Source organism: Aotus nancymaae, unplaced genomic scaffold, assembly GCF_030222135.1.
Source record: "Aotus nancymaae isolate 86718 unplaced genomic scaffold, 86718_ANA_hifiasm-v0.15.2.pri h1tg000053l, whole genome shotgun sequence".
In the NCBI taxonomy this organism is placed as follows: Eukaryota; Metazoa; Chordata; class Mammalia; order Primates; family Aotidae; genus Aotus; species Aotus nancymaae.
This window is the reverse complement of record NW_026988467.1, coordinates 8432687-8443033: the sequence shown is the minus strand read 5'-3', so window position 1 is coordinate 8443033 and position 10347 is coordinate 8432687. Positions and strand designations below refer to the sequence as shown.

Genomic DNA, 10347 nt, shown 5'->3' with positions numbered 1-10347 from the left:
GCTAGCCTGAAAACTGTGCGTTTTTTGATGCAGTAATTCCTGGGCGCTGGCATCGCTCACACTACTCTCAGAATTACACCGGGAGCGGTCGCGAACCTCTGCGGGCAGTTCTCGGTGCGATCCCGAGGTACCCAGACGGCGGACTCCCTCCGGCCACAGCCCGGAAGCAGACGGGAATCCTAGTAGCGCCGCACCGGATGTATGTGTGGAAATGACTGAGGTCAACTCACGACCGATTGGTTCTCCCTAGTGGACCCAAGCCTGTTTTCACCTGCCACTGGCCGCGTGGTTTGTCTATTTGAACAGTCCCCGCCCTCTGGAGAAGCCGGGTCCTGAAGCTTCACTTCTTCTTCATTACTATTGGTCTGTTTTTCAGTCCATCTTCTTCCTGTACCTGTGGATTGGTCCTCAGAACTCGGAACCCTCCCTCCCTCGCTCCCGGCTTAGAGGACAGCGGAGAAGGCGGTTGGTGGGACAGGGGGCCTGAAGCGGCGGTACTGGTGCTGGCGGCGGCAGCTGAGGTCTTGGCCGAAGCCGCACGGTGAGTCTAGGGCCTGCCACGACCCTTCTAAGGCGGTGTAATGTCCAGACCCACGGCCAGCCTGCTCGTGGCGGGGCCAGGGGAAGTCGCCCGTCTGGGACGTGGTATCCCCACACTGCTGGCCCCAAGACCTGGGCACCGTCTGAGGCCTTGATTCCCACCCCTCGAGGCAACGCCTACCTCCCCCGGACCCCCAGGAGACCCCCGGACCCTTCGTCCCGCGGTACGTCTCAGGCGCCCTAAGGCCGGCCCATCAGCTCTGGTACTGCCCTTCGGGTCTTTTGCCCGTCACAGCCACCCTTTCTTCTGAGCCACCCACAGAAATTGTGGATCTCTGCCCCAGGGAACACCAGCGTCAGTGTCAGCCCCTTATTTTCCACCATGGAGACCTCTCAGAGACCCAGTCCCCGTAACTGAGCTCGGTTACATCGTTGGGGTACATCCTCTCTCCCTCTCCGCCACCTCCATCCCTGTTTCCCCCATCCAACTTTAACTTCCTTAAGCCCTATCAAGACCCTTAGAATATTTGACTTCAAATATCCTAAGTTTAATTGTATTCATCCTGGAGCAGATGGCCTGTGGGCCTTAGACCATATAAAGACACACTGGTTCTTTCCTGTTGCCAGCCTCCTTCCCCCCTTACACACACACACACACACACACACACACACACACAGAGACACAGACACAGACACACAACTGGAGTAGTTTTCTTAGTAGGGATTCTTAAGTTTCTTCTCCCCCTAAAGGATGACATTTTCTTCTGCAGTCTTTTTCTTGGCACTGGAGTATTTGAAAGCTTTTCAAAACCACTTATTCTGTTTTTTCCTCTGTGTCTTACAAATTCGTTCAAAAATAAGAATTTTGAGAAATGGTTTTGTAGTATAAGCCGGACATACTTAGGATAGGTGTGTGTTACTTCAGAGCAGTGTAGGCCGAGCCCTGTTAAGGCCCCTGTATAGTAGTTGCCTGATTTTGTATTTCCTCCTGGATTGTAAGCTCATTGAGGGAAGGAACAGTACATGATTGAGGAATGAGGGAATGATCTCAGGAACTAATTGGTTTCTTTTAGCTTACATTTGAAGTGCTAGTCTTCTATAGAACTGCAATGTTCAATACAAGAATTATCAGCCACATGTGGCTGTAGAGCACTTGAAATGTGACTAGTCCAGGCCGGGCATGGTGGCTAATACCTGTAATCCCAGCATTTGGGAGGCCAAGGTGGGCGGATCACCTGAGGTCAGGAATTTGAGTCCAGCCTGGCCAATGTGGTAAAACCCCATCTCTACTAAAAATACAAAAAAATTAGCGAGGCGTGGTGGTGGCCACCTGTAGTCCCAGCTACTCAGGAGACTGAGGCAGGAGAATCATTTGAATTGGGGAGGTGGAGGTTGCAGTGAGCTGAGATCACGCCACTGCACTCCAGCCTGGGTGACAGAGCAAGACTCCTCAAAAAAAAAACAAAAAAGTGACTAGTCCAAATTGACATTGTTTAAGTGTAGAGTGCACATGCGATTTTGAAGACTCACTACAAAAAAAGAATGGACACTATATCAGTTTTTAAAAATATTGATAACATGTTGAAATGATATTTTGGATATATTGGTTTAAGTAATTAATTCCACCTGTTTCTTTTCACCTTTGAAAATATGGCTACCAGCAGCTTTAATATTACATTTGTGGATCATTTTATTTCCTTTTTCTTTTCTTTTTTTTTGTTGCAATGGAGTTTTGCTTTTGTTGCCCAGGCTGGAGTGCAATGTCGTAATCTCAGTGCATTGCAACCTCTGCCTCCCGGGTTCAAGCAGTTCTCCTGCCTCAGCCTCCCAAGTAGCTGGGATCACAGGCACACACTGCCACAAATAAAAATAATTTTGTATTTTTAATAGAGATGGGGTTTTGCCATGTTGCCCAGGCTGGTCTCGAACTCCTGACCTCGGGTGATCCGCCTGCCTCGGCCTCCCAAAGTCGGGGGATAACAGGCATGAGCCACTGTGCCTGGCCTGTATTTCCATTAGACAGTGCCGCTATAGAATAATAATCTCCCTTTTTAGACTGAACTTGAGGAAGGGGGCAGTCTTAGTGATTTTTAATTCTTTCCCTACCTCCCCACATTTGTTACCTGGCACTGTGTCATGTACATAGTAGTAGTAGTAATAATAATAGTTAACAATTATTAAGAACTCAGTATATGCCCTGCACTGTCTTAAACACTTTTTAAAATGTATTAACTGATTTAATCTCCACATCAACCCATGAACTAGGTACTATTGTCGTCCTATTGTAGCTGAAGAAACTGAGACATTTTGAGTGTATTTCTCAAGGTATGTGACCTTATTTTTGTTGTTTTTTTTGTTTTTGTTTTGAGACAGTGCACTGGCGGGATCTCGGCTGACTGCAACCTCTGCCTCCCAGGTTCGGGTGATTCTCCTGCCTCAGCCTCCTGAGTAGCTAGGATTACAGGTGCACGCCACCACACCTAGCTAATTTTTGTATTTTTAGTGGAGATGAGGTTTCACCATGTTGGCCAGGCTGGTCTCGAACTCCTAACCTCAAGTGATCCTCCCAACTCAGCTTCCCAAAGTACTCAAGGTATATAACGAAAGGATTCAAATCCAAGTAGGATAGTTCCATAGCCCACAATTTGACCCTCCCTACTACACTGCCTCTTTTATACATCAGTCATTGTTGAATGAATCTAGGCTTTCTAAATCTTCCTCCAAAAGATCTCTCAATGTTTCTAGAATCCCTACCTGACAAGGACTAGGGGGAGATCCGTGTTGAGTTACCAGGGCCATACAGAAATTTATCGCCATACTTTCTTGCCCAGAATATTAAAGGAAACTTCTCTCTAAGGAACCTCAGGGCAAGATGCTTGGAACTGGACCTGCCGCCGCCACCACCACTGCTGCAACATCTAGCAATGTGAGCGTTCTGCAGCAGTTTGCCAGTGGCCTGAAGAGCCGGAATGAGGAGACCAGGGCCAAAGCTGCCAAGGAGCTCCAGCACTATGTCACCATGGAGCTCCGAGAGGTGGGCTTCTGTGATTTGGGGCCAGCCGTTGTGGGATGTTTGCGCTAAATGTACCTTCACTGGTTTAGATTTTTTTGGACAGCTATGTGAGGATTTGGAAAATAGAGATTATTTTAGAAAGGTCCCCAACCTCTTACATCCATAAAACATGGAGGTTCGTTTGCAGCACTTACACATTTCTGTGGCATTTTTCTTGTTTGTGGTCACATTTGAGGGGCCAGAATAGACTTAGCTGTTTCTTTTAACTTTTCCTTTTTTCCTGAGCACATACCACACCCTCAATGCTTTCTGTCTGATAACAGTGATTGGGATGGGTTTGGAGAGTTGAGAGCTAGGAGATTTCTTCTTTTTTCTTTTAGACAGAGTTTTACTCTTGTTGCCCAGGCTGGAGTGCAATGGCGCGATGTCAGCTCACCGCAACCCCTGCCTCCCAGGTTCAAGCAATTCTTCTGCGTCAGCCTCCTGAGTAGCTGGGATTACAGGCACGTGCCACTATGCCCAGCTAATTTTTGTATTTTTAGTAGAGACAGGGTTTTTCCATGTTGGTCAGGCTGGTCTCGAGCTCCTGACCTCAGGTGATCCACCCTCCTCAGCCTCCCAAAGTGCTGGGATTACAGGCATAAGCCACCGTGCCTGGCCCCTGGGGCTTTCTAAATAGAGACCAGACTTGAAGTCAGAAACAGTATCTTGTTTTTATCCTTGTATCCCTGATGCTAGAAAGAACCTAGGACAGGACGTTTTCTGCCTCAGAGTAGATACCCGATAAGTATTTGTTAAATAATCAGATGATTGCAAGTTCAGTTGCTCTACAGTGTATTCCTATAGAAATGGCAGTAGCTTGTCTTCTTTGGTTTGAACTATACTACCTACCTCTCAGGATCTAATCTTTAGATGCCAGCCCACTCCCACCACTGCAGTCAGAGAATTACTAGAAATTGTTCTGATTGCATCTTTTTTTGCAGATGAGTCAAGAGGAGTCTACTCGCTTCTATGACCAGCTGAACCATCACATTTTTGAATTGGTTTCCAGCTCAGATGCCAATGAGAGGAAAGGTGGCATCTTGGCCATAGGTAAGGACGGAGTCTCTGGTCACAAAAAGCAACATACTCATCTTTGTGTCCACTGCACCCTGTGTCTGCACTTACTGGATGCTAGATCATATTTGCTTAATGAAATTTAAGAAGCCCGTGGCTTTTAATTCTAGCAGCAGTCCTGGGCTGCAGGCAAACGTATTTTTAGATGTGGAAGTGGAGTCTCAGAACCATGGAGTGACTTTTCAGACAGTTTACCAGAGCTGAGACTAGAAGCCAGCTTTCTTTTTGTTTCTTTTCCCCTCGCTCTGTCGCCCAGGCTGGAGTGCAGTGGCGCGATCTCGGCTCACTGCAACCTCTGCCTCCTGGCTTCAAGCGATTTTCCTGCCTCAGCCTCCTGAGTAGCTGGGACTATAGGCATGTGCCACCGTGCCTAGAGAACCCAGCTTTCTTTCTACTCCTTCCTGTTGCATTTTACAGGTTCTGGTTCCTCAGTAGAGCAGGGTTTCTGATAGTGGGGCTCACAGATGGAAAAGTGGAATCAGTATAGTTAATAAAAGGCAGGTCATCTTTTTTTTTTTTTTTTGAGACGGAGTCTCACTCTGTCGCTCAGTCTGAAGTGCAGTAGTACAATCTTGGCTCACTGCAACTTCTGCCTCCTGGTTGCAAATGATTCTCGTGCCTCAGCCTCATGAGTAGCTGAGATTATAGGCATCTGCCACCATGACCGGCTAATGTTTGTATTTTTAGTAGAGATGGGGTTTCACCATGTTGGTCAGGCTGGTCCTGAACTCCTGACCTCATGTGATCCACCCGCCTCAGCCTCCCAAAGTGCTGGGATTACAGGCGTGAGTCACTGCACCCAGCCAGGCAGGTTATTTTTAACTTCTAAGGACTGGTCATCAGTCCTGTGAATTATTATTCAGTCCCAGTTGTTTTCTCTTTTTTTTCGGGGGGGTGCGGTTATCTATACTAGCCTGAGGTTATTTTGCTTTATGTAAGTACTTCTGGCACAAGTATTAAGTATCTGGATTAAAATGAAAATTGTCTGCGTTCTTGCCATCTAGAAATGTACTCAAAGTAGAATGGAGTGATCACTTGCCAGCTTTTAGTTTAGGCTGTATGCTTTTTTGGCCAGCATAGGCCCTGTCATCACCTTTTGCCTTCCTCTCTTTTCTAGCCAGCCTCATAGGAGTGGAAGGTGGGAATGCTACCCGAATTGGCAGATTTGCCAACTATCTTCGGAACCTCCTCCCCTCCAATGACCCAGTTGTCATGGAAATGGCATCCAAGGCCATTGGCCGCCTTGCCATGGCAGGGGACACTTTCACTGCCGAGTATGTGGAATTTGAGGTGAAGCGAGCCCTGGAATGGCTGGGTGCTGACCGCAATGAGGGCCGGAGACACGCAGCTGTGAGTGCCTGTGGGGAGGAGCACAGCCAGGCCTGGGGAACGATGGTGTCATGGTGGGGTCCTTTGCTTCGTTCTGAGACTTATCCCTGAAAAAGGCTGGTTAGAAGGCTAGGATTCCAGGCTGTGAGATGGGGTAGAGTCTGTCCTTAAGAGAGAATTGCTGGGCATGGTGGCTTATGCCTGTAATCCCAACACTTTGGGAGGCAGAGGCAGGCGGATCAACTTAAGGCCAGAGGTTCAAGACCAGCCTGGCCAGCATGGTGAAACCCCGTCTCTATCAAAAAAAAAAAAAAAAAAAGAGAGAGAGAGAGAGAATCTAATAGTGGTGTGATGGGAATCAGAAGCATCAGCTGCATACTTTCCAGTCTGCTCCCCTTTAGAGGAGGCAGTACTGTGAGGAGGGAGCATGGTACCAGGAGAGGGACACACACTTGGACCCTGGCTCAAGTCTTGGCTCTCCAGCTTCCTAACTCTGTAACCTAGGGCAGCTTTTGACCTTCAGTTTCTTCCTCTGTCAAATAAAAATAATAAGATTAAACATTAAACAGGATTATCCTTTCAATAAATAATTATTATATACCTACTGTATTCCAGGTAGTATTCTAGGCTATTGGTATAGTCGTATAAAAAGCATAAAACACATCTGCACTTCCAGAGCTTATGTTCAAACATTACTAGCAGTCTTTGTTTGTAAACAACCTAGGATAGTGAACACTGAGATGTTTCCTCAGTTTCGCTTTCCTTCCTCTGTCCCCAGAATTTCCTAGCTAGAAGAGTGAGCAAGCCTTCTCTGTTCCTAGTGTATGGCTCTAAGATGATAAGAGACTGCACTCCCGAGAGAACAAAACTCTGGTACCGATGAGAGTTCTCAGTTTGCCTTTTTCTCCAGGTCCTGGTTCTCCGTGAGCTGGCCATCAGCGTCCCTACCTTCTTCTTCCAGCAAGTGCAACCCTTCTTTGACAACATTTTTGTGGCCGTGTGGGACCCCAAACAGGCCATCCGTGAGGGAGCTGTAGCCGCCCTTCGTGCCTGTCTGATTCTCACCACCCAGCGTGAGCCGAAGGAGATGCAGAAGCCTCAGTGGTACCGGGTGAGGAGATTGCCCCATTCCAGCCTCTAGCAAAGCACATCTACGTAGAGAATCACCTGGCCTAAAGGGCAGCCACAGGCTTTGCCAGTCTTATGTTAGAAAAAGAGCTCTGAACATGGGTTGGGAGACCTGGGTTCCAGTCTTGGATTTGCTCTGTGATCTTGGAGCAAGAATCACTTTTGTTTTAGTCTCAAATGAATTTTTTTTTTTTTGCTCTGTTGCCCAGGCTGGAGTGTAGTGGCGCAATCTTGGCTCACTGCAACCTCCACCTCTCGGGTTCAACCTCTGCCACCTCAGCCTCTCGAACAGCTGGGACTATAGGCATGCGCCACCACGCCCAGATAATTTTTGTATTTTTGATATAGACAGGGTTTCGCCATGTTGGCCAGGCTGGTCTCGAATTCCTGACCTAAGGTGATCGATCCACCTGCCTTGGCCTCCCAAAGTGCTGGGATTACAGGCATGAGCCACTGCACCCGGCCTCAAATGAATTTTTTTTATGCTCAGTATGAATCAATAGTTAATTTATTGCATTTCATTAAAGCAAACATCTATTGATAGCCACACTATTATTTTATATATGAGTAAGAATGCAAATATGCCAGTTAAACTGTGACTTGGTACCTTCTTGTCAACAATTATAAGGACATCTCAACTGGGTGCTATGGCTCACGCCTGTAATTCTAGCACTTTGGGAGGCCAAGGCAGGAGGATTGCTTGAGCTCAGGAGTTTGAGACCAGCCTGGGCAACATATGGGACCCCATCTCTACAAAAAAAATAAAAATATAAGGTGGGCATGGTATTGCGCACTATGGTCCCAGCTATTTGGGAAGCTGAGGCGGGAGAATTGCTTGAGCCCAAGAGGTCAAGGCTGTGGTAGTTGTGATCACGCCACTGCACTCCAGCCTTGGCAACAGAGTGAGACTCTGTCTCAAAAAAATTTAGAGAAAGACATCTCTTTTCAGAGATGTTAAAATATGGAAAAATTGGTGTCTCAAAATCAGTGAAATACAAATGATACTAATTTAGAAAGTGCCAGTTCTCTCTACTCTAGTATCATGAAGGCTGTGCTGATTGCTTCTGCAGAGGGAACTCATCAGTGAGTCTTATGTTAGAAAAAGAGCTCTGAACATGGGTTGGGAGGCCTGGGTTCCAGTCTTGAGTTTGCTGTGTGATCTTGGACAAGCCACTGAAATTCTTTTTTTTTTTGAGATGAAGTCTCACTCTGTCACCCAGGCTGGAGTGCAGTGGTGCAATCTCGGCTCACTGCAACTTCTGCCTCCCGGGTTCAAGTGATTCTCCTGCCTCAGGTGCCCGCCACCACACCTGGCTAATTTTTTTTTTTGTATTTTTATAGAGACAAGGTTTCACCGTGTTAGCCAGCATGGTCTTGATCTCCATGATCCGCCTGTGTCAGCCTTCCAAAGTGCTGGGATTACGTAAAGGTGTGAGCCCCTGCACCTGGCCAAGTAACTTAAATTCTTTGAGCCTGAGTTTTTAGCTGTTAAATAGGGATGATGATGGTATCTTCCTCAAAGGCTCATTATGAGACTTGAAGCTGGGGCTGGGCACAGTGGCTCACACCTGTCATCACAGCACTTTGGGAGGCTGAGGTGGGTGGATCATGAGATCAGGAGATTGAGCCAATCTGGTTAACATGGTGAAGCCCTGTCTCTACTAAAAATACAAAAATTAGCCAGGTGTGGTGGTGTGTGCCTGTAATCTAATCTACTTGGGAGGCTGAGGCAGGAGAATTACTTGAATCCAGGAGTTGCAGGTTTCAGAGAGCCGAGATCACGCCACTGCACTCCAACCTGGGCGACAGAGCAAGATTCCATCCGTCTCAAAAAAAAAAAAAAAAAAAAAGAGAGAGAATTGAAGCTGAATTAAATAAAAGAGCTTGATCAGTTAGTTTTGTTGATAACTGGCACAAGGCACTGAGCAGGCATGGTAACACCTCAGAACCCCCAGTATTGAGAGGATAGGCCTGTATTCTTTCTGGCTTCATACTCTGTCTCTAATGAAGGCATTCTGTCTCTTTACATAGCACACATTTGAAGAAGCAGAGAAGGGGTTTGATGAGACCTTGGCCAAAGAGAAGGGCATGAATCGGGATGATCGGATCCATGGAGCCTTGCTGATCCTTAACGAGCTGGTCCGAATCAGCAGCATGGAGGGAGAGGTGAGAAGCCGCTGCAGAGCGGTGTCCAGGCTCCCTGTGTACCATTCTGTGAGCATAGCAAGGCGAGATCCATGTCCTCATAGAGCTGACGTTTTGTGGCAGGGAACATAATAAACAAGTAAATAAGATAATTTCAGATAGCAGCAAGTCCTATGAAGAAAGGAAAACCAGAATAGGATAGAGTGGTGGGGAAGGGGTGAGTGTAGGGTCAGGGAAGGCCCTCCCTGAGATGGTGTTATTTGAGGGGGATCCACATGATATGAAGGAGCTACCTTGCAAGAGGCCGGAGGACTGTGTTCCAGGCTGAGGCTTTGAGGTGGAGGAGTATGAGAAATTGATGAAAGAGAAGTGTGGCTGGTACACTGGGAGGAAGGTGGAGAGAAGGAGGGGCCAAATTAATAGGCCCATGGTTTGCAGTAAACAAGCTTTTATTCTAGTTGCAGGGGTAAACATTGGAGGTAAGCACATGGGAATAATGTGATGTCATGTGTTTCTAACAATCACTGACTGTTTATAGGGAAAAATGTGGGAAAAGGCAGGAACGAAGGCAGGGGGACCAGTTAGGAGATGTGTTGGCTTGAGAAGGTAGATTTAAAAGTGCATGGATTTTATTAGGGAAACGGTCTTCAAGAGAAAATGGGGAGGGAGCTGGAAGAACCATCAGACCATAATGCACATCTGACCCTGAGTAAACAAAAGGGGAAAATATGGATAGAAGCATCCTAGCCTACCATGCAGGGCCACCATGGGGTCCTCAAGCTAAAGTCGGCCGTCAGAAAGGCCTGCATCTCCCAGGAGCAGGATGGCCTTAGCATCCCTACTGTGTTCTGTCATTGGCTGGGAGCAATGGGCAACCTTCGCACAAACTTAGTGATGGGTTTCAGAGCAGCAGCTGGGGCCCTTGGTTATGCCCCTTATAGTCAGAGGTTGCATTCTCACAGCTGCCAGAGGAAGCTATTACAGTAGTCTGGGTGAGTGACAGTGGTGGCTTTGACTAGGAGTTGTGGTGTCGATAGTGAGAAGTAGTCGATTCAGGATATATTTGGGAGGTAAAG

At 47.3% G+C, this 10347-nt stretch overlaps 1 protein-coding gene across 2 annotated transcripts in view; it reads left to right on the top strand.

Annotated features, from left to right (window-relative positions):
- Positions 1-452: 452 nt before the first annotated feature.
- Positions 453-10347, top strand: part of MTOR (mechanistic target of rapamycin kinase) — a 150982-nt gene continuing 141087 nt past the window's right edge. Inside the window, exons 1-7 of one of the 2 annotated variants that reach the window (XM_064363267.1) lie at positions 453-541; positions 2914-3133; positions 3398-3574; positions 4537-4645; positions 5787-6019; positions 6909-7109; positions 9158-9292. In XM_064363267.1, the coding sequence (XP_064219337.1) occupies positions 3413-3574; positions 4537-4645; positions 5787-6019; positions 6909-7109; positions 9158-9292 (840 nt within the window). In that variant the 5' untranslated portion in view covers positions 453-541; positions 2914-3133; positions 3398-3412. The remainder of the gene's footprint in view (positions 542-2913; positions 3134-3397; positions 3575-4536; positions 4646-5786; positions 6020-6908; positions 7110-9157; positions 9293-10347) is intronic. The other variant, XM_012473670.2, reaches the window with a different exon arrangement.